Raw genomic sequence first — 22,394 nt, 5'->3', positions numbered from 1 at the left:
AGTCGTAACCCACCGCAATGGCCCCTCTAGCCCTCCCCCCACACGTTTCCCACACCTCCGTCCCCCTCTCCCCCTCCTCCGCACTCACCCTCATCTCCGCCTACCTCAAAGAGACCGAGACCTCCCCGCACCTACACCCCGACGCCCTCCTCACGACCTCCGGGCCCACCTACTCCGCCGCATCCGGCTCAACCGGCGGACTGACACTGCACAATCTACGGCGCGTAGAAGCAGGCCTCAGAGGAGAGCGATTAGCGCCAGACCCCGAGAAGGAGGGCGATGACACTGTACTTAATGGGCTCATTGCTGAGACGGAGGGGAGGGGGCGCAAGCGGAAGGGCGCTGGGCGCGATGGCGCGACCACAGCTGACGGGAATGTGGTCGCGGGTGCAGATGACGCAGCGGATGGCGTGGAGGCATGGCAGGACCCTGAGGAGTATAGGCGCGAGACGGAGCGGGATGGCATTGAGCAAGGGGAGATTGGGGATTGCAACAACTTTGTTGCGAACGATGGGGATCCAAGTGTCCGGGTGACGGCGCCGCATGGGGCCGACGGGGAGGCTGCGGGAGAGAAGGTGGGCAAGGTGGATAAGGAGGCGAGGAAGAGGGCGAAGAAGGAGAGGGCGAAAGCTGAGAAGCCAGAGCGGGCTGCCAAGAGAGCGAAAGACAAGGCGTGAGACTTTTCTGAGACCGAGGGAGCACGGAGTCACGTGGAGCGACCACCGACGCGTACGAGGTCTGAACGACCCTTGGACGGCTCGACAAAGGCATGTGACGGGGGATCTTTTGCTATTCTACGACATCTACGGCGCTACATCCAAGCTGTCTGGTGGCTACAATTCTCTATCCGATGCTCTGATGGGCTTTTCGCTGTCCTCCTTCTTGGGCTCGACCTTTCCGCCCTTCCATCCAATGGCTTTCAGTCGCTCCGTCAGAATCGGATGCGAGTAATGATACGATGAGTACATCCAGTCGGCGTCCATGCTGGACAGATTCTGGATTTGAAGCTTAGTCAAGGCACTCGCCAGCTCGGCCGTGTAGCCAAGCTTTTTAGCGAACGCATCTGTGGAGTGGTGTCAGTCTGGTGTCTAGATCGCATAGAAAGGCAAGCCGAAAGGAGAGAGTTGCAGGGACGTACCGGCTTCATACTCCATGCTCCTAGTAAGAATGTTCATGAGGAGCTTGACGACGCTGTCTGTCGGGCCCAATACCTCATTGAAGAGAAGGAAGCCAATGAGGACAGGCTGCTCATGGTGAAATCCAAAAGAGCGGTATAGTGACTGATTTTTGATGAAGACCGAGAAGAGCGCGAAGATATAGAACAGATGGAACTGGCTGATTCCGAGCAGCTTTGTCGTGTGGCCCATTTTCCAGTGTCCCAACTCGTGTGCAAGTACTGCTTCGACTTCCTTGTCTGATGACTTCTCCAGGAGCGTATCGTAGATGACAATCTTCTTCTTCCACGGCAAGCCAGTAAAGTAGGCATTGCTGTGCGCGCTGCGCTTGCTACCGTCGATGACTTGCAGCTCGCTGAGCGGGAACTCGAGTCTTCGTGCCAGCGCCTCGACGGCTTCCTTGAGTGATCCCGGTTCCAGCGGAGAGAGCTTGTTAAACAGCGGTACGATGACAATCGGGTAGATGGTAATCATCGACACCTGTACGACGAGCATGAACACCCACAAATAGTAGAAGAACTGCTCGCCGGTGCTCATGATGATCTTCAGGAAAGCGCTACCAATCGGTATGCCAAATCCGATAGCCAGCGCTTGCCCTTTCAGCATGTCGGTCACCCAGGTCTTGATTGTCATCTTGTTGAAGCCATACTGCTCCTCGAGAACGAAGTGGTGGTAGTAGCTGAACGGTATGCCGGCGAAAAGGTCAATCAGACCGAAGGCGAAGATGAAGACGAGCGAGTGGGTAATCTCGCCGCTGATGCGGGTTGGGAAGTAGCGGGACAGCAGGAGACCGGTAAGCGCCCATATCTTGGGATAGACGTCGAAGTAGATTATGGCGATGGATTTCGCCTGGTTGAACAAGGACGATACGAAGCTGTAGCGGGCTTTGGCGCGGCCGTATGCCTGAAGAAGCGGGGGTCAGCAAGGCTGTGGAGTGGATGAGCGAGCATAGTGATATACCTGGCTCTTGTCGAAGACGTCCTGCTCGACAACATCGTCAAGGGCTTTCGGGCGGATTGTGCGCTGGTAGACTCCATACTGACGCCAGAGAAGCCAGTTCTCAAGGACGAATTGACCGAGCGAGAAGCCAATCACGAGCTTCTTCCATGGGAAAAGCGGCCGATCCAGGAAGCGTGCAAGACGCTGTAGTTGTCAGTACACGGACGGTGTTTAATTTTATGGACGGTACCTGTAGAAAAGACTGTATCATTCTGGCTTGATGGTGCCGCGATGTGGGGGGACAGATCGCATCTACATACAAGTCAAGTCGTGGTATCTGTACGCTAGCGCCGGAACCAGCAGCGCTGACTAAGATTCGTCGCTGCACGCGAACGGGGCATCCTGTGGCTCTGTTATCATGTATTTTATTGATGCTGTATCATGCGTCGTGCAAGGCTGGCGTAGGGTTTGGTGTGATCTCTCCTCAGCCTGCTTTCGTTCATGGAGATCGGCGCACAGTGGTCTCTTTCCACATTTGCTGGAAGATCGAGGATCATTGAATAGTTCGTCTCCAATCATTGCTCCCAGGACTGCGAGAATGCCATTACGGATGGAGATCACTGAGCTGTTACTCCTCGCCTAGGCGGAATCTGCCCGCCCGAGTTACGCCTTATCGTCACGAGCACACGAGCATGAGGGACGGACCGGAGGTGACCCCTGAGCTGTTACCTCCGTCCATGCATGTGCCCCAGGAAGAAGTTCTCGTCACCCGAATTACAAGAGATACACCTAGTCCAGTGTCTTACTATGCAGACTGGATAGTGGGAGTGTCGCTTCTACGAACCCCGTTTAAAGAAACCGTTTACGCTAGCTCCCCAGAATGGTGGATCTTGGGACGAAGCTTGGCAGGGACAGTCTGTCGATCAATGCGTTCCAACCGTCATCAGGGATCAATCTTCAGACGGGATGGTAGGCTTTTGCGCCGCCAGCTCTGTTCCGTGAAGTGGGCCTCTTCACCCTTCAGCAATCACCAGAGAAGTCCCACGGCATCCTGAGCATCAAGCAACAGGCCTGAAGCCTGCGCATACTTCCATACCGGAGACCAACGGCTCCGTTGGGCATGGTGTTTTGCAGAATAGGATGGCAGTCAACGGTCACAAGAGCGCCGCGTCACCTTCAATGGATTCCCCTTCAGATGACTTAGATACAACTAGTCTCGATGGCTCTGTGACAGGAGAAACATCAAGCAATGGTTCGAGTCAACGGCCGGGTCATGCGAGAAAGATATCAACCCCTTTGATGCCCGCGTTCATGGTGTCCGCGCCAGGCAAGGTCATTGTGTACGGCGAGCATGCAGTCGTCCACGGCAAGGTACATGACGACCATTGAACTGTGACGAGTACCCGCTGAGCATCCACAGGCCGCCATCGCCGCAGCCATCTCCCTCCGCTCCTACCTCCTCGTGACCTTCCTCTCTAAATCTCGGCGCACAGTATCCCTGCGCTTCCCCGATATCAGTCTCGACCACACCTGGAACATTGACGCACTCCCCTGGTCCGCATTCTCGCAGCCCTCAAAGAAGAAGTACTACTACGACCTCGTCACATCCCTCGATCCCGACCTCCTTGCTGCTCTCGAACCTCACGTCTCCACCATATCAGCCAAGGCGCCCGAACACGTACGCAAGATACACCAAGCCTCCGCGACAGCCTTCCTCTACCTCTTCCTCTCCCTCGGCTCCCAGAAATCTGCCGCGTGCGTCTACACCCTCCGCTCCACCATCCCCATCGGCGCGGGCCTCGGCTCCAGCGCCTCCATAGCTGTATGCCTCTCCGCCGCTCTGCTCCTCCAGATCCGCGCCCTCAGCGGCCCGCACCCCGACCAGCCCTCGCAGGAATGCGAACTGCAGATCGAGCGCATAAACCGATGGGCATTCGTTGGCGAGCTCTGCATCCACGGCAACCCCTCTGGCGTAGACAACACCGTTTCTTCCGGCGGCAAAGCCGTGCTGTTTAAGCGAACCGACTACAAAAAGCCGCCAAGCGTGCGCCCGCTCCATGACTTCCCGGAGCTGCCGCTCCTGCTCATCAACACGCGCCAGAGCCGAAGCACAAGCGTTGAGGTCGCAAAGGTTGCGCGGCTGAAGGAAACACATCCTGAGACAACAAACCTCCTGCTCGACGCCATTGACCGCGTTACGGAGAGTGCGCACAGCCTCATCAGCGAGGAGGGCTTCGATCCGGACGACCCGGAAAATCTAAGGTATTTGGGGGAGCTGATAACAATCAATCACGGCTTGCTGGTGTCACTAGGCGTGTCCCATCCGAAGCTAGAGCGCATACGCGCGCTGATTGATCATGCGGGCATCGGGTGGACGAAACTTACGGGTGCTGGGGGTGGCGGGTGCGCCATTACCATCCTTAAACCGGAGATAACCGCCAACGAAGCGAACGGTTCCATAGATGGCGCTCCATCCAGTAAAGCGGAGCTTCTACGCGACCTAGAAAAGAAGCTCGAAGCGGAAGGGTTCGAGAAGTTCGAAACGACGCTTGCGGGCGATGGCGTGGGCGTGCTGTGGCCCGCTGTGCTACAGAATGCGTCGGGCGAGGAGGGCGGTGAAGAGATTGATCAGGAGAAGTTTTTGAGGGCGGAGGGGAATGCGGGGATTGAGGCGCTGGTCGGTGTGGGGACAGGAGTCACGGAGGGTGGCGAAGGTGAGGGGGGTGTTAGGGAAGGGTGGAGGTTTTGGAGACCGTGGGAGGGTAGGTGAGGGAGATAGGTGAAAATCTTGTTTCATGCGAAGGGATTGAGATAGGAGCGGATGGGAAGAGGTGCTAATGAACGAGGACAAGCAAAAGCCGTTTCGCGCATGTCGCCTTGGTGGACTTCTTGGACAAAGGGCCTCCTATTTCATGGTGTAAATAGGATGTATCAGTAGGAACTGATGGGATACTCGGAGGTCTACATCACACGCTTCAAGCGCTGGTAGTAATAGCTAATACTGTAAACCTCCCGCTTCTGCAGTACAATAGCTTCGAAAGAACCAGACAGGTATATACAGAACAAGCAGTGCATTACATCTAGCTGTTCTCGATATATACAACCGTAGTTCAACCCTTGATAGTCTGCTTTTACTCGTATACATCTCTATATTTCCTGGTTTTTACAAGTCGTCATCGCCAGAAACCCACGGAACTAAACCGCATTGGGGAGCTACTCGCATGTTGTAACGATATCGCAGCGAGTCTCCACATGTCAGAGAAAGATAATAACATTTCAGCGCTCCTCGAACCTAACTTGATACATCAAATTTCAAGAGTAGTAATTCACTCAGCGAGTTACAATTGACGACCTTCAATACAGACGAAGCGATTTATCGAACCGCCAGATAAACTTACTCTCAAGCTCGCTCCCCGCATACGAAGGCATCAGGCTTCAAAAGCGATATCGCGGCCGCGCCGCTCCCTGAGCGCATTACCATCTTCTCTTCGTCGCAAACACACCCCCAACGCACACTCACGATGCCCAAACCCACCGCACGAAGCAGTCCTTTCGGGACCTTCCTCGTCGTCGGCCGTAAGCTCTCCACCCCCACCAATCCTCCCCCCAATGCGCTCCACTAACCTTACCCCCTCAAAGCAACCTGTTTCTTCCTCGGCATCCTCTTCGCCTCCTTCCCCTACGACTACAATGTGCTCTGGTCCACACCCCCGGACCGGGAACCCTACTTCCAGCTGCTCGAAAACCACCTCAAGTTCCTGCACGCCTCACCCCCGCTCATCGCGCGCATCCTGCACATCGTCATCGGCACCGGCTTGCTCGGCTTCGTCATGAAGCTGTACAAGCCCTCCGAGGCGAACATGCTGTTTGATGGCGCCAGCTTGGTGCTGTACATGTGCGGCATCACGGTCTATATCGCGAACATCGTCAAGGGGCTGAGGCTTGTTACTGCGGGGGCGTATGGGCCGGATCAGGGGCTGGTGGGTGAGGTTGGGCAGGGAGGGGCGGTGGATGTGGATAGTATGGATATTGTGGGCAGGGAGGATAGCTTGAGGGTCCTTGCGGCGAGTAATACGATTTTGGCGTTGGTGTTGGTGGGAGTTTTGGTGCTGCAGGCGGGCGAGTGGTATGCGCAGAAGAAGGAGGAGGCGGAGATTGCGGAGATGGATCGGATTGCGGAGGAGAAGAGGAGAGGGGGAAAGAAGAAGCAGTAGGGCTGATACCTGGGGGGCATTGTGATGGTCAGTTTTGACATTTGTGTTTACTCCTCAGTTTCATGTTCATATCTACTTTGCATCATGCCCAAGATAGGGAATCGAGGGGCCTCGGAAAGAGCGAGCTGATGACCCAGAGTGGAAACTCCTGGCGCTTGCTTTAATTTGCATCAGGTCATTGCGTGGACTTTAAGCGGCAAAGTCCGCGTTGGAATGGCCTCTTTTGTCTCAGTGTCAACTGCCCGACGTCCTTTACATCTCTTACTGGGTCACGCCTCAGAGGTGAATTTTGCAGGGCACGACAAGGTGTTGATGAGATAGAGCAGAACGGTGGCCTTAGATTGGGTTGGGGTTCAGGTCCTGTATCGATGTTGCTATCTTCGTCTCTATGTCTACAGTCAACTCCATTTCCATACCTCTACTTAATCCGGCCTCAGAAGCGGAGTCCGCGGAGCACGACAAGAAGGGGCTAGTGAAACAGAGCGGAACAATCCGCGCTTGCTTCAGTTCAACATCAGAATTACGACAGGGGCTGGATAATGGGGCTTTTATTATGAACGTCCGCTCGATGCTCTATCCGTTTCTCAGGGGTTAAGTTCTGTGCTGTCCTTGTATCATTCGTCTGAAGCATCATCTATGAGTTACAACACAAGCAAATTGGAGACATGGAACAAGCAACGTTCACCAGCGCTAATGATAGTGGGAATTTCATGATGAGCGTCAGTCTCTCTAGGGGGGTTGTACGGGAGAAGAAATGGTATCTATCCAAGACTCAAATACAACCACGAGTTCAGCTAACGGATACATTGCCTTGGTATCGCTGACTTTGAGGCAGACGAATCTTTCGAGCGCCTTGTTTGCTGGCACCCCTTTTATGCAGCGGGCCGCTTTGGCGGATACTTACCGTTCGCCTGCTCCAAAAGCTTGCTCTACAGAAACCTCTTTCGTCCATTGTCTCAACTGCTCTTTCATGCTTCCGCACGAAGCTTCTGCGGCTCTGCAATCACCTCTCCAATAATAGTGTGCTGCTAACCATGCAGACTTCTCGAAGTCTTAAGGGGATTCACGTTTCTTGTCGCCCTTCTCTGCAACAAGCTATCCAAAGTTCCGCCGACCATCCACTTATGCGGCGCGCCCGAGTCGACCAATCCTCTCGCCCAATTCTTCTTGTCGCTGCTCCGCCTGCTTGATGGAGCTCCCACTATCCAGTCTAGCCTTTTGTAGTTGCAGGCTGCTTTGTTGGCGCAATGGCGGTTACTGCACGAAGCGTGCCTGTCAACTGGCAGTCTTGTTTCTGCTGTGTTCTGTTTCCCGATTCTTAGTGGTGTGCTGCTCCGGCGTCAAGATTGGTGGTGGTGCTGCGTGGCAGGCCGGATCAGACGCATTCTCAGTCCTACTGTACTTCAGTCTGAACTTTCTAGCTACGTGCTGCTCGAAGGACGTGTTCGGCGGTCATCTCATGAACCGCACTTAGGCAGGGATAGAGTTGCCTCAGCTGACTGATATGTTCGTAGCTGCGGACATGCTTCCCGTCCCTGAAGGCGGAGTCTGCATGCCGTTGACGCAGCGTCGGGGGATGGCTATCGGGACTTTTTGCTTCGTATGGCGTTTAGGGGGCTTCAGTGGAGCTTGCCTTGCTCCCGCGAGATAAAAACATTGAGAAAAGAGGGCTTTGCAGGAGTATTCCTGTTTCGCCGTGCAAGTGACCTTCGGCTCTCCTGAAGCAGTTTCAGTATTCGTGGCCTGTCATCTCGTGGTCCCGGGTACTTATTTTCGCCCGGAGCCTAGCCCTCTCCTTTTCGACCTCCCACATCTTCTTCACCCACAACACAACCTTTCAACCAACCACGTCAATCATCCATCGTCAAACCACTGCAAGCTTTCTACAAGGCCTGCGGGCTAGGACGGTCATCCTGATCAAGCGTAGCAACACGCTCTGCAGTGCATTAAGCACTGGCGATACCTCGTTGTGAGTCTTCACCTCCTTCTTTCGACATAGATCTTTTCCAACCTCTTGCTCACAGCCACCACTATCAAACAGCACATCCTCAACAACAAGCTCACGGTGCCCTAGCTCTATCAGTCAAGGTCACTGCCTCACCTCGAAGGGTCGCTGACGCAAGTGCATCATCGCTGTAAGTCTTGTGTTCCTCTTTCTTCGCGTCCGATCTTCCGCTCACTGACAACAAGGATCGTCGCCAACGACAACCGTCGACCATAACCTCAACACCAGGGCCTTGCACGCGGCACTAAGACACTTAACGTGCACACAGGCACGCTCCAATACTCTCTAGCTCAACCACTCTTACTTTCGATCACTGAAGTATGTCGCCTTCGCGTCTCACTAGTAGCGGTTTCTTGCTGACTCCTCACCGACAACTAGGATTAAGCCATGGGAGGCCCACGCATCCCAGCTGAGACACGTCCTCGCATCCCTTCCAGTGAGGGAGGACCGATCTATACCTCTCAGGACGCCCGTTCTGGTGGTGGTCCGCCGCCCAACACCTTCCGTCATACGACGCCTCAGCCGCGCCCCAACGAGGGCTACGACAGGTCTGGAGGTCCTGGCAAGACGATCCCTTGGCGTAGTGAGCAACTCACAGGCCGCGAATCTAACAATCGCTTTGCGAGACAATCGCAGGCTCCGGAATCGGTGTCGCAAGATCGGCCCGTCGGCAGGGCAAGCTCACCCATCCGCAAACGTACGAAGGGAGCTTCGAAGCCGCCGATGACGCTGAAGTCTGTTGGCGGTGTGCCAGTGCCACAGGCCGTTCCTACTTCGTTCCAGTATCCGAAAACCACCCCAACAGAAGAGCTTGACGCCGCTGCTATTGCTGCACTGACGCCTGAACCGCTAAAGATCACCAAGGCAGCGGTTGGCACGAAGCGAGAGGCAACGCCACCTACCCCGACCAAGGCTCGTCGAGCTTCGACAGGTGGGTATCATGGCGACACAAGCACATCCATGGGCCTAGCAGCGGCATTGGATACGCCGTTGGGCACCTCCTCGCTGCACACACTGCACGATCCAATGGCAGATCTCTCCACCAGGCTCGCGCAACTGAGGGTGTCGTGTCCTTTGCCAGGTCTTGCCACAACAGGACTATCCCAGACTGCGACCGAAGATACTCACGAAGGCACGAGCTCGGTTCGCGTAAGCCCTCGGGTTGTCAGCTTCCCCCACAAGATCAAGAGACCTACTGCCGTCACCCCTCAGGCTTCACCTTTTGGATTTGGAGGTAACCCCTCTCCCGGCTCGACACACGTATTCGGATCTGGACAGCCGGGTAGTAACATCGCGACCCCCGCGATGGCCCATTACAGCTCTCAAGCTCTCTTGCATCGGCCAGCTGAAGCGGCTGCTATGGAAGCCCCCCGATCGAGGGACTCCACAACCTCAACCTCCGACGTTAGCATTCATGACACCACTTCTCGTGAGGAGAAGTTGGCAACCAAACCTCTCTACGTTGAACATCATCAGGCGCACAATGCAGGCGAACCCGCCAGTCCAGAACATCTTCGACCGAGCTCATCCACCGCCTCTCAGGCTGGCAATATTCTCGCTGAAGGTCTAGAGGAAGATGCCACTATTCCGCCTCCGACTATAGTCAAACCAGCCTTATTCAATCCCGAAGCCGCCGGGCAAGCCCTCGAGGATCTCCAGAACATGACCAAGGCCCAAGCTGGTAGAAAGAAGCGCTCCCGTCCAGCCGGTCATGGCGGGTCGGTGCCTCATGGTGGTCTTCTCGCCCTTGCTGGCCCCGGCCGCGCTGGAACTACGGCGCGTGGCCGTTCTCCGGCTCAGGGGTCCTATGGCAACTCCATAACTCGTGGTGATTCTGCGGTTCGTGGCAAGTCATTGAGCCGTGGCGGTGCTTCATCTCGTGGTGGCATCCCAAGCCGCCACCCTCCAGCGGCTCGACGCCCGCTCTACGAACCCGCTTCTGGCGGTGAAGCTATACGCTGCTTCTACCAAGACCGCGAGGGTGGTTGCCCTCGCCCACATGGCGAGTGCCCGTTTGTTCATGATCCGCCGCAGGACTCTGAGACCAAACACATTCAGTCTGTCGATATCCAAGCAGCCACTGCCGATTCCGTCGTTCGTGATTGGGACGAAATGGAGTCAGTTCGCTTTGCGCCTCTGGACAATAACTCGGTTGGTACTTGTTCAGATGTCGACATGAGTGATGCTGACTCAATTTTAACTCAGCACGGTAGTGTCATGTCTATTGACACTCCTTCTATCGATGCTCCGTCTCTTACTGCTCCGTCTTTTGCTGCTCCTTCTCTTGTTGCTCCGTCTCTTGCTGCCCCGTCATTTGTCGCTTCGTTCGCATCTGTACCATCCGCTGCTCCTCAAGCCATTGCTGCTCAATCCGTCAGTGGCCTCTCGACTGGTGGTCAATCTGCCGGTTCTCAGTATGGCGGCACGAACCAGTCACGCAAGAAGTCCGGCAATCGAAAGGCTCCATGCGCCTACTACACTACTCCAGGTGGATGTTCCCGAGGAATGTACTGTGGCTTCTTTCATGATCCTGCCTACGATGCGGACAAAAAGACTATTGCAACAGAGGGCATGCTGATTGGCCCTCATCTCTATCCAGGCCGCGATCGCGTGTAAGCGGGTGGGGCTGCGGAAAGATCGATAGCTTGCGACGGCTTTTTGTTACGAATCTCGAAGAACGACGGTCATGGAAGAACTCGGAGCAGGAATTGTCGGTTATGATGGGTTGGTGGGTCGATGTCATGGCGGAGGATGTGTGCTTCTTCTCTCTAGAAAGTAACGGCTTGGATGGTTGGATTAATGGTCGGATGGTCGGATGAATGGGCACCTCGCTACTTGCGAAATGCGTTGTTGTTTTGCTGACAGGGCACCACAGACAGTCACGAACTTAGGTAGAAATTCAACTCTGCAGCGGGCGTCACGCCCTTGCTTCCCCTACCCCCCACAAGCGCTTTCCAACTCCTTTCTTCTACTGAGTACTGTTCTAGCATACCGCTGTCTTTTAGCAAGAACCCGTCTGGGCTGCGCCTTCCTCACTCAGCTCAGATCGCTCAGCAAGCCAGCTTGCGGCCAAACCGAGAACCCTTCCCACCTTCATCCGCCACCACACCGTCTATCTGGCAGTCAAGACACGGAAGCAAGCGCGTCGGAGCAAGATCCTCCCCCATCCTATGCCGCTGCCAACTACCTCACACGCTCAGATGAGTGCGACTCATCAGCGCTCCTCCACACGAGCTTACTGTAGAAACGGCAAGGGGCGAGAGTGCTCCCTGCGTTGCAGTAATTGACTCTTTCAGCATTCAGCTCCCATAGCTGAGCGAATCCAACCCTACATCCACTGTAGATCTTTCCCGGGGCGTTGCTTCACATTCCTCTTCCGCGGTCACATCTCGCATTTACAGTTTTCCAGATTTTGAAGGCAGGACAAGCGCAGCCTGTACACCGTCCTCGATCAGTCATGAGAGTCCCGGAGTGTCCGACCTTCCAGATGCCTCGACATCGAGACTTCCCTCGGTGATTCAGCCCACAATTTCGAGTCCTCGGATTTCCTGGACGCGTCCAGCTTCTCATCCACACTAAACTGCGGGCTCGCTGGGCGGGCTAGATCAGCGCTCCCTGATGCCGCTCCGCTCAGCTTGTCAGCGAAAGAGATTATTACATCGAGCGCAGCGGACCCATTTTCATGAGACCTCCTGGCCGGAGAGCGTCAGGTCACTCGAACGGCTCGAGGTCTACTGATTTGCCCAGTCACCGCCAGAACAGACGAGCATCGAGTGTGATATTCAAGCGTCTACAGAATAGAGCTGGCAGCGGATATAATCTAGATACAGGAATGAAGCACAACCGCAATCACGGATTGATATTGGCCTTCGCCACGGAAACAGACCTGATAAATTCATCTCGCCCTACTCGGGTGCGAAGAAAGTTCCCTGTACCCTCAGGTTGGTATACTTCCTTTCTCTCTTGCTCACGTTGTTTTTTCTCAAGTCTCTCGACTCGCACGGCATGAGGCAGGCCTCCTGCCGGCGCTTAACGCGTCCCTAAAAACGGCCAATGATTGGCGACCGCTAGCGCCGTGCGGGATGGTGAAAACGCGAGGGGGGGAAACGCGTTCCGGAGAGCGGGTTTAGACTTGTCGAGTGAGGGAACTGAGCTGCCGCTAGTAAGGGTGGGATTCATTGGATTTGGGCTTTTGAATAGGAAAAGGCATGTGCAAGGGAAGAAGCACGCGGTGAAAATGGGCGACAATCAAGCATGACATTGTCACAGGCAGTAGCGTTGAAAGTGGCAAATTGACTCTGGTGTGTATTCCAAAGCCGCTGCCAAAGATTAGCTGCCCCATTCATGGCGCTAAAACACCAGAACACCGATGAAAACTCCCCAGGCGTTCCCACGACCGAGCGGTCCGATCACAGACTCCAAGAACACCAACTCCGGTAGCTGTGCCAGCGCAGAAGGCGTAGCCAGTGTTCCTCCGAGCCTCTCAAGCTACCCAAACAAACCCAAACGTTCCAGAAGGCCCCCCCACAGGTGCCCCGACCGGACCGGATCCCAGTAGAGCAATACGCCAGAAACTCGTAAAAATGCGTGACGATCATAAGCTCCACCTCTAGATTGCTGTCAAGCCTGCAGGACTGGCTGCAAGGCTGGCTGAGGGTTGGTGTTGGAAGCGAGCGTGGTAGATGTAGTCACCAGGACTTTTTCTGGTAATTATCGTATCCATCGCACAGTAATGGAGCGATGCTTTTGGCGGAGGCAGAGATGAAGATATGCGAGGTATCGATGTCGCAAGGAACTCTTCGAGTCGAGAGAGTCGAGCGCGAGGTAAAGGTTTTGGATGGAGGACGAATAGAATACCGATGAAAGCTCGGCAGCCAACAAGGTAAGTAGCGTATGTGAGGCGAAGGAATGAAGTCCCGATATCGTATAGATGTTTGACGCAAAGCCATTACGAAAAAGCGGTAGAGGGTGCTCTGCTACGAGAGCCCCCTCTACTCCTCAATCTTCCTCCTCTTTCCCTTCGGCGCAGGATCCAGCGGCGCGGTCGGCTCCACCGGCGTCCGCGAGTACGTCACCGTCCTCGTAACGACCTGCCTGATGCTCACCGCACGGGTGCCGCCTTTCTTGCCCTCAAGGTCCCACTCGCGCGGCGAGATCGTCGCGCTGTATGGGGAGTGCACCGATCGCGCGCTCATGGGAGACCCAACTCCAGCAGGCGAGTAGGGACTCTGCGGGATGTGCAGACGTTGGCGCGGCGCTCGTGCGGAGAGTGGACGCACAAAGGCCGAGGGTGGTGGGATGGAGATTTGCATGTTGGTCGGCTTATTAGAGGTCTCAGCGCCGGTCTTGCAGGAGCAGTTGCTGTTGGTCCGCGACAACGGCGGCTGCGAAGGTGCTGGGCTGGATTTATCGGACGGTGGTGCCGGTACCGGTGTTGCGCTTGATGACTTGTCGGAGTGGTCGCACTTGTCGTTCTTCTCGTTCTTCTCGCCGAAAGTAAAGCGAGTGCTGGCTCCGGTGGGTAGGGGACTCATGAGGGCGGGCGACAGGGCCTTGAGGAAGTCGAGGTAGGCAGATGGAGGGGTGATTGGGGTCTTGAGGCTGTCTTCCCTCTTGATCCAGGTCGGAGTACTCGAGATTGGACTGCAGACCTCGGACGGGTAGGTGGCCGTCATGGGCGTCTTCAGCGCAGACAGCGCAGGCTTCGAGGTAGCGGTAGTTGCCATGACTGCTTGGACAAAAGAGCGACCGAGGCGTCAAACGAATGACCCGGGGATGCAATCAATGAGACGATGGCCCTGCGAGAGGTGGTGAGCCGCGAGGTGAGGACAGCAGGGTCGGACAGAGCAGGTGACAGAAGGGGTGTTATTATTTAGCTTACCTTAGCAGTGCCGGCCTAGCTGAGGCTCCTGCGATGCCACGACTCAGTCAGAGGCAGTTCAGTGAGGCTATTTTGGGATGGGCGCGTAGAGGGCACACAGCTGCAGGCGCAACACCGACTTTCGTCGAGGCCAATGCGCAAAACAAAGCGCTGGTGATGCAACAGAGCCGCCGGGCTAGCCTGGTGCGGGCGAGCGGCCCCTCGAACTGGCTAGCAGCCGCTGTCTGGTTGGCTGACAGGCAGACAAGCCGTGGACCAGGTTTCGCGCCGCCGCCCGTTGACGACTGGTTGATGGGACCTGAAACGTGACCGGTGTGATACGGGACGTCCCTCTGCAGAGATGCGACCCGGACGCTGATTCGCTGGCAGCTCCCGAGACGGCAACAGCCAAACCACAACGACGCTGTAAGGATCTTGGACGCTGCTGGAGGGAGAGGTAGCTGTCGGTAGGGATCTGGGGGCACCAGATGCTGGCGATGGCGTCTCGATTGAGATGCGACTGGCCAGACAGATCACAGCGTAGCTTGTGTCAGTCGAGGTGGGTATACCGCTTGTAGAGAGCGTGACAAGCTGCTGGACGGCAGGAATGAGTGTGGACAAGCTGCGGTGGAGCTCCGTAGACGGAACAGACAAACGCTTAACGGATCCGTCTATCACGGCAAAGCAGAAGGATTTATGTTAACAAAGTCGAATTGCATACGCGCCTTGCACTTTGGCACGACCGCGCGCTTCTACAGCAGAGCCTTCGGACAGCCCACAGAATCAACTTTCCCATCAGAAAGCTGGCCGTTGTAGGGCTTGCTGGACAATCTATGGTTCGCCGATATGGGCGCGCGCCTCATAAGACCGGCGGTGCCTCGCTGTGAGGAAAGCCCGTGGCCGAAGCCATATTCCGGCCAAGGTTCAATGGAGCAGACTGATCAACATCGTCTTGGCTCCGAAGACGGGACGGCGGCGCTTACACACCCAACATTCAACAGCCGTTGTACGACCGTGTGCGGCCTGATGGACCAAGCAGTTCCCGAGCTGCAAGTGATCTTGCCGCTGCGCCTGTCCCTTGCTGTCGGGAGAACTTTAATTAGTGAGCGCCTCTTCTGCGACTGGACAGCCGAACGGTTTCTATAGCGCCTAAGCGAACGGCCTAGGTCAATCAGATTGCGTCTTGAATGGTTCCCAACCAGCATAATCTAATAAGACGCCTCGACATCGTTCATGATACGAGGCCGTGAGGCAAATCGTCGTCTTCGCCAAATGCTCTCACAGAGTCCCCAACTTTGATCGTGGGATTTTGTGTATGCGGCGAAGATCGATCCTGCATCTGCACATGGCAGCCATGCTGTCCAAACCACACCTTCCCGTCAAACCTCCTTGTCTTAGCTAACGTGACAAACGGTTCCTCATTTTTGACCGCCGTGTTCTGATCTACGCAGACCATCTGACAGCGGCGGCAAGAGCCCAACATCTGGAAGAGCTGCCGTCCAATCTGCATGTAGCGCCAATGATCCTCTGCGTAGGGCTGCTCTGTACCCGGTTGGGCCTGCAAGGCTTCGGCGACAACTATGTTAGCCCTAAAGACCTCTGCTTGTGCCGCTTTACCACCATTCGCCTTAATCTGCTCGTTCAGGCGGTTAAGGCTTGATCGTGAGATGGTAAGAATAGGGCTCTCATTTGATAGAAGGATTGGCCTTTGTATAGTGCCTTGCTCTCCGGGCGGTGCGGCTGGAAAGGCGCCGGGTATTTGTGGAGCAGTACGCAATTGATGTTGCTGAAGGTGGGCTTTTGCGTGCCTTGATGATACTCCATGACTGCCAACTGCTGGGAAGCGAGCAAGTTGGCAAGGTATACCGAGGGCTTCAGTGAAGAATGTTATAATTTCTTGCATCTTGTAAACCCGAGCCGTCACCTTGTCACCGCATACGTTGGCTGGCGAAGTCCGGAAGCCGTCAGGACCAGCGAAGTAGTTTGGATCGGCAGACAGAGGCACAGCAACCTCTGGGCTGCCTCCACGTGTCGTGCCGCCGCCAACATATCTAACGCGGAGTAACCCTGTCTCCAGGTCTATGATCGGTCGAATTAGAGCCATTCTCGGATAGCGCTTTTGGCTGAGAGCAGTTCCTGTGCCTTGGTGGACAAGGCACCACTCTCTGTCCCAGGCAAGGCCCTCCTTACGCACTTCCCAAGGCATGTCCGGCGGCACCTTCCAGCCAGCACAGCTCTTGATTGGATACACTGTAAGACTTTCAACGTGATACTGGGATTGCGCTGAGGCCTCCGTACCTAGGAGCGGAGCAGCGGGTACTGGAGCCACGTTATCCACGAAGAACTCGTTCATGAAGTCCAAGAAGGCGTCAATGTCACGAACGGAGCTCATTGCTCCGAGACTGACGCGAATCATGCCAGTCGGCTTGCCGCCCAGGATATCATTCTCATTGCCGCAGCGCTGGCCTGCCGAGAAGTTCTCTTTCATCTCCCATGGAGCCAGCCCGAGGGAGGACGCTATTCCGCCAGGGTTGCACAAGCCGCCTGTCCGAAGCTGAATGTTCTTGATTGCCGCCAGCTTTTCGACTTCTGTATTACTCACCCATGCTTTCTGGCTATTGCGAATATTGAATGCTACGACTGGACCTTGAGATCGTGTGTCGCCGTATTCAGACTCTGCATCCTTGTAGATTTCGCATACGGCCACGTTGTTCCAGTGACGCAAGTCCCGCAGGCCATGATAGAGATTCCTGGCCAGAAAGGCTGTATGTCGCGATATCCGCTCAAGCGCTCCAAAAATTTCTTGGTGCACGTTCATCGCCGAGTCCAGCGCAATGATGCTGTGTATCGGTAGAGTGCCATCTTCCAGCTGGTCATGCAGCGATTCTGATTTCTTCGCATGCCATTGCTCTTTCATACAAAGCACCATGTCAACAGTGCCGCCGCCAAAATACTTGCGTGTCTTCAAGACGTGTCCCGATCCCTTCCTTACGATCAGAACCCCGAGGTCGGGAAAACCGAAGATCTTGTATAAGCTCATCACGGTGAAGTCTGGCGCTAATGCTGCATTGCTCAGGTCTAACGGCGAAGACGAGACATAGGCTGCGGCATCCAGCAATGTATACACAGCCTGATCTGTTTTCGGTGCTGAGCATCGAAGTCGGCCTGCCCAGTCCAGCGGCAAACGACGGCCGTTCATATTAGACTGCGCAGGATAGGCGAAAAGGCCGAGGCCTGAACTGCCTTCATCTATGATGGAGCCACTAAGCCAGCCTTCAACTTCTGCGTCCGACGTGAAGCATCTGTGCCTTGCAGCTGCTTCTCGCACTCCAACGAGGCTGGTATGGCTGTCCCTGTGATATCCATACCAGAACCCGCCTCCGTGGTCTCGAAAAGCCTCCATGACAAGTTTGATGCCGGCAGTAGCGTTCGCCGCGAACACAATATCAAAGTCGTCAGGGTCAGCGTTGAAGAGGCCTAACAGCCGCAACCGCACATCCTCGGTTCGTCTAGTTGAGAGTTGTGACGCTGAAGACGCGGAGTGCGGGTTGCCGTAAAGGTTTGATATCATGTCCGCAGAGAAGCGCTCAATCAGAGACTTTGCATACGGAGTAGTGCCCGCATGGTCAAGGTATACGGTGTCTGACAGAAAGGAAATGTAAGCAGACATAATCAGTGGAGCATAGCTGAATACCAAGTTACCTTCTAGCTGCGGATATTCTCGTTCTCGCAACTGCTCTATGCGAGTATTGTAGTCGAGGTCCATCGTATCCATCCTGACGGGATACAAGCCAGAAGTCGTGTCTTTGAACGGTATCGATGGGCTCAAACGAAGCTATCTCAGCCGGGATCATTCAGCATATATCTCTGGCGTCGGATATATCCCATCCGGAAGATCTTTCGAAGCAGCAACAGCGCAACGGCGTCGGTAAAGAGGTGCTGTCGGAGGGCTCCGATGCCCGCCTCAGTAGTTGCTGCCGGTTGCACTGGTTCGTTGGCCTGTGTTCCTAACGACTGCTCGACGCGAATACTATGACTTTAGCAGATGCAGGCACACGCCACTGGAGCCATTCTGCTCGTACGTGAGAGAGGAGCGTCAAGTCGTCCTTATCGGCGTTCGCTGAGGTGAGATGGAACTCCTACAGGGGGTGGGGCGGGGCGGAGCGGGGCGAACACTTGGCGAACACCTTGCACTGCATCTCATACGAAATACCACACCGATATAGAGTGGCTATCACGGATTAACAATCCGACTGGACGGGGTAATCTTATGCTTCTTGAGTCTAGCAGTCTGTAGTATCATTTTGACGCCTGCTTCTGTCAGCTATCAACGTAAGAAACCCAGCTCTCGACATGTTAGTTCCAAGCTCCGGATTGAGAAGGTTGGGAGCCCCTCCGTTGCGTGACGCAGGAGGCTTCTCGGATCTGCAAACCGCGCATGTCCAGCCTTCCCCACATCTTCATGCGTCTCTATTGCTGAGGAACGTCACGAGCGAACAGAGTCTAGGGGATGACTAGATCTTCCTTAGACTGCGTAGAAGCGGACATATATACACTCTATCCGAGGCAGAGGTACTCAGCATCAGCCGTTTGAGTTCATCATTCTCAACCGCTGTCCCTTGCAGATCGTTGATAGGCGTTTCGATAAGCTCCCGCCTTGCCGGACAAAGCTCCTCTATCCAGAAGCTTGACCAGCGTGCCGATCCATCAGGGCCTTGATATCCAGTAACAATCTCGCCCGCCATGTCTTGCCGTTCGCAACTTCCGGTCCACAGCCGTCTTGAGCGTCGAGTGAGACATCCCCAGCCACATCTCCCTCTCAACCACCCCGTGCCGTATCTGACTGCGCTACGTACGATCGCATCACCTTCAGCCAGCTGCTGGAACAGGCGGTTCGAGGAATAGGTCAGGTAGTCTCGTGTTTACCCGTTCTTCATGTTGCTTGCTCAGGTTACTGATATTCATATACAGGCTCCTAAGATACACTCCAAGCTCAAGATGCCTTCTCTCGCGACGCTATTCACAGCTCTCCTCACGACCCAGCTCACCATCGCCGCTCCCGCTCCTTACGGTAAACCTAGAGACCCCACACTCGGTGCTGTCGCCTCAGAAACCGCATTATGCAGCCGTGTCGGTGTTGACCTCCTGAAGGCTGGCGGCAATGCCGCGGACGCGATGGTGGGCACAGTCTTCTGCGTGGGAGTCGTGGGAATGTATCACTCCGGCCTAGGAGGCGGCGGGTTCATGCTGGTGCGTGGTTCGAACGGAACCTATGAATTCATTGATTTCCGGGAGACTGCACCGGCTGCGGCGTTCCAGGATATGTACAACTCCACGAACTATGGAGTGAACGCGTCGATCTTCGGGGGTCTAGCAAGGTGTGTAGTCCCCAGTACACACGTTATGTTTAGTGGTGGATGGTATGCTAACATGGCTATCTAGTGGCGTTCCAGGGGAACTACGAGGTCTTGCACATCTGCATGAGAACTACGGCCAGTTGCCGTGGGCGGACGTCATAGCTCCAGCCATAAAGACAGCACGGTATGGCTTTCCAGTCACCCAAGATCTCGTCAACTACATGGATAGCGCCACTGCTGGGCCGGGCAACTTCCTAGTGGACAACCCGACTTGGGCGCTCGACTTTGCCCCTAATGGCACCCTTGTGGGCCTCAATGACACAATCACAAGGAAGCGGTATGCCGATACGCTGGAGATTATCGCTCTTGAGGGTCCGGACGCTTTTTATACTGGGGCCATTGCTGAGACCACCATCGCCGCGCTGCAGGCTGAGAACGGAACTATGACTATGGAAGACTTGCGGAACTATACCTTAGCGATCCGCCGACCATCGGAGATCACCTACCGAGGCTACAAGCTCACAAGTTGCAGTGCGCCCAGCAGCGGCAGCGTTGCACTCAGCGCGCTAAAGATCGTAGAGGGCTACACGGAATTTGATGACCCAGCGGCGGTAAACCTCACAACTCACAGATTAGACGAGGCCATCCGCTTTGCATACGGCCAACGGGCAGAGCTGGGAGACCCTTCCTTCGTTCCAGGCTTGTCGCGGTATGAACAGCTGATGCTTTCCGAGAACATCACAGCGGAAATCCGTAATAAGATCGACGACAACCGCACCCTCAACGTAACCGAATACAATCCTGATGGCTTCGAGAGCCTCGAAACGCCCGGCACGTCCCACGTCGTCGCAGCCGACTACACCGGCCTAGCGATCTCGCTCACCACAACCGTGAACCTGCTCTTTGGATCCAAACTCATGGTCCCCGAAACCGGCGTCATCATGAACAACGAGATGAACGACTTCTCCATCCCCGGCGTCTCCAACGCCTTTGGGTATGTTCCGTCTCCAGCCAACTACGTCCGCCCCGGCAAGCGGCCGCTCTCTTCCATCACGCCCACCATCGTCGAGCATGCGAACGGGACGCTCTACTTCGTCGTCGGAGCCGCGGGTGGCTCGCGCATCATCACCTCGACCATACTGAATCTGCACAATGTGCTTGATCTGGGGCTGTCAGCGCCGGAGGCGCTGGCGAGACCGAGATTACATGATCAGCTGATGCCGAATATCGTCGCGTTCGAGTATACGTATGACAATGGCACGACGGCGTTTATGCGCGAGAGGGGCCACAATGTTACGTGGATTGCATCCGCGCTAAGCTCGGCGCAGGCGTTGAGGAGGCTAGGAAATGGGACGTTTGAAGCCGCGGGAGAGCCGAGACAGTTCGACTGTGAGTATGACCTGTTTGTGAAAGTGGAGCGAACCTGCTGACGTATGGGAATAGCTGGCGGATTCGCGGTATGAGCGGTTGCAATATGACGAATACACGATGACATGACACAAAGCATAGTGGCTACAGGAAGATGACGGGGCTTGGTCAATTAGACATACAGTCAGACATACAGCCTTGAAGTCTATGTTCTACTCCCAGCGCCGACGCTTTGCCCATGCGATGATTGACGACGCAGCATTTCCACAACATTTCACCAGCAACAAACCATGCAAAGTGTCTAGAAAGTACCCTCGAGGCCTCACTGGCTCCGTTGTACTCCGGTAGCACTCCCGGCCTTACGCCAGCCACCCCATCTCACCCCAAAATACACTCTCACGGCTCCTGCCCATCCCTAACCACGCCCTCTCTTGTGCCCGGAACATCCTGCGTCCCGCCCATACCCGGCCCGCCCATATCCGTCTCACCCAGCAGCGCTCTCACTCTCTTCTCGAATGCCTCGATCAAGTGCCCCGCGACCTTTGGCGCCACAGCCGCGCTCATGGCACTGTACACCGGACTCGCAAACTGATATTCTATGCTCAGGCTAACCTGCGTCTGCTCCTTCGCCGACGCGTTCGTCTTATCCTGCGGTCTAGGCTGCGCGCCATCCTGCGTCGGCGCCGGTTTGTAGGGGAATGGGGAGATGGTCCAGCGAGTCAGAAGGTGCGTGAGTAAGGGGCTGTTCTCAGATTCGCGCGCGGTGTTGGGAGACGGGTCGGAGATGTCGTGGTGGGCGATCTCGTCCCCCTTTAGCGATGTGGCAGTGTTACCGCCTACGGCTTCGACGATGCGCTCCGGGACGCAGTAGATGCGGCTGTGGAATGTCTCGGTGATGTTGGACCAGCCGACGACGAGTTTGGCTTCGGAGGGCCATCTTTTGCCGGACGAGTCGGGGGACGACCAGCGTGTTATACTGCTTTCTTGGCAGTAGGGCAGGAAGGTGGAGTATTTGGGGACGTCGGCTATTATAGAGTAGATCGCGGAGGCCGGGTAGGGTAGTGTGCGGGAGGCAGTAAGGTTCTGCGTGGGTGTTGTGCTGCTGAGAGGATTAGGGAAGAAGGTGCGTCTTTGCTGGTGGAGCAGGGAGTGAGGAGGAGGACAGCTTCGGGGAGCTTGCAGCAATTGAGCTCGGAGGGGAGGAGGGAGGCGGGCGGCCTTCATCGTAAATACAGGAGCTTGCTGGGGAATTGAAACGAGAGTAAACAAGTGTAGACCTAGCAATTGAGAGAAACTGGAAACTGACGCTTCAGCAGAACGACACTCTAAATATTTCAGCCGACGGGTTTCTAGATATGCAATGCAATGTCATCATCATTTTAGCCAGGCCAGCAGGAACAACCTCGGCGATCTAGCAGATCGTCAAGAGATGCTATCGATATGTAGCCGGCGCATTTTCCAACACCAAGATATTTT

The 22,394-nt window shown here is 55.4% G+C and overlaps 9 protein-coding genes across 9 annotated transcripts; 5 read left to right on the top strand and 4 right to left on the bottom strand.

Moving 5' to 3' along the window:
* Positions 1-17: 17 nt before the first annotated feature.
* On the top strand, positions 18-677 carry W97_04272 (uncharacterized protein; the record flags this gene model as incomplete). The annotated part of the gene is made up of 1 exon (XM_007782164.1): positions 18-677. The coding sequence occupies one exon, from the start codon at positions 18-20 to the stop codon at positions 675-677; it is 660 nt and encodes a 219-aa protein (XP_007780354.1).
* Positions 678-833: 156 nt separating this feature from the next.
* W97_04271 (STE24 endopeptidase) lies at positions 834-2,385 on the bottom strand (the record flags this gene model as incomplete). The annotated part of the gene is made up of 4 exons (XM_007782163.1): positions 834-1,063; positions 1,139-2,078; positions 2,136-2,318; positions 2,365-2,385. The coding sequence occupies 4 exons, from the start codon at positions 2,383-2,385 to the stop codon at positions 834-836; spliced, it is 1,374 nt and encodes a 457-aa protein (XP_007780353.1).
* A 1,028-nt stretch (positions 2,386-3,413) lies between these two features.
* Positions 3,414-4,884, top strand: W97_04270 (mevalonate kinase; the record flags this gene model as incomplete). Its single annotated transcript, XM_007782162.1, has 2 exons — positions 3,414-3,485; positions 3,535-4,884. 2 exons carry the CDS (start codon positions 3,414-3,416, stop codon positions 4,882-4,884), a joined length of 1,422 nt encoding a protein of 473 aa, XP_007780352.1.
* A 751-nt stretch (positions 4,885-5,635) lies between these two features.
* On the top strand, positions 5,636-6,328 carry W97_04269 (ER membrane protein SH3; the record flags this gene model as incomplete). The annotated part of the gene is made up of 2 exons (XM_007782161.1): positions 5,636-5,690; positions 5,754-6,328. 2 exons carry the CDS (start codon positions 5,636-5,638, stop codon positions 6,326-6,328), a joined length of 630 nt encoding a protein of 209 aa, XP_007780351.1.
* Positions 6,329-9,056: 2,728 nt separating this feature from the next.
* W97_04268 (uncharacterized protein) lies at positions 9,057-10,949 on the top strand (the record flags this gene model as incomplete). The annotated part of the gene is made up of 1 exon (XM_007782160.1): positions 9,057-10,949. One exon carries the CDS (start codon positions 9,057-9,059, stop codon positions 10,947-10,949), a length of 1,893 nt encoding a protein of 630 aa, XP_007780350.1.
* A 2,375-nt stretch (positions 10,950-13,324) lies between these two features.
* Positions 13,325-14,059, bottom strand: W97_04267 (uncharacterized protein; the record flags this gene model as incomplete). The annotated part of the gene is made up of 1 exon (XM_007782159.1): positions 13,325-14,059. One exon carries the CDS (start codon positions 14,057-14,059, stop codon positions 13,325-13,327), a length of 735 nt encoding a protein of 244 aa, XP_007780349.1.
* Positions 14,060-15,424: 1,365 nt separating this feature from the next.
* On the bottom strand, positions 15,425-17,968 carry W97_04266 (uncharacterized protein; the record flags this gene model as incomplete). The annotated part of the gene is made up of 1 exon (XM_007782158.1): positions 15,425-17,968. The coding sequence occupies one exon, from the start codon at positions 17,966-17,968 to the stop codon at positions 15,425-15,427; it is 2,544 nt and encodes an 847-aa protein (XP_007780348.1).
* Positions 17,969-19,191: 1,223 nt separating this feature from the next.
* On the top strand, positions 19,192-20,980 carry W97_04265 (gamma-glutamyltransferase; the record flags this gene model as incomplete). The annotated part of the gene is made up of 2 exons (XM_007782157.1): positions 19,192-19,571; positions 19,636-20,980. The coding sequence occupies 2 exons, from the start codon at positions 19,192-19,194 to the stop codon at positions 20,978-20,980; spliced, it is 1,725 nt and encodes a 574-aa protein (XP_007780347.1).
* Positions 20,981-21,314: 334 nt separating this feature from the next.
* On the bottom strand, positions 21,315-22,142 carry W97_04264 (uncharacterized protein; the record flags this gene model as incomplete). Its single annotated transcript, XM_007782156.1, has 1 exon — positions 21,315-22,142. One exon carries the CDS (start codon positions 22,140-22,142, stop codon positions 21,315-21,317), a length of 828 nt encoding a protein of 275 aa, XP_007780346.1.
* Positions 22,143-22,394: the final 252 nt, after the last annotated feature.

This window comes from Coniosporium apollinis (assembly GCF_000281105.1).
Source record: "Coniosporium apollinis CBS 100218 chromosome Unknown supercont1.18, whole genome shotgun sequence".
In the NCBI taxonomy this organism is placed as follows: Eukaryota; Fungi; Ascomycota; class Dothideomycetes; genus Coniosporium; species Coniosporium apollinis.
Note: the sequence above shows the minus strand (reverse complement) of the source record. Positions and strands in the feature narration are given on the sequence as shown.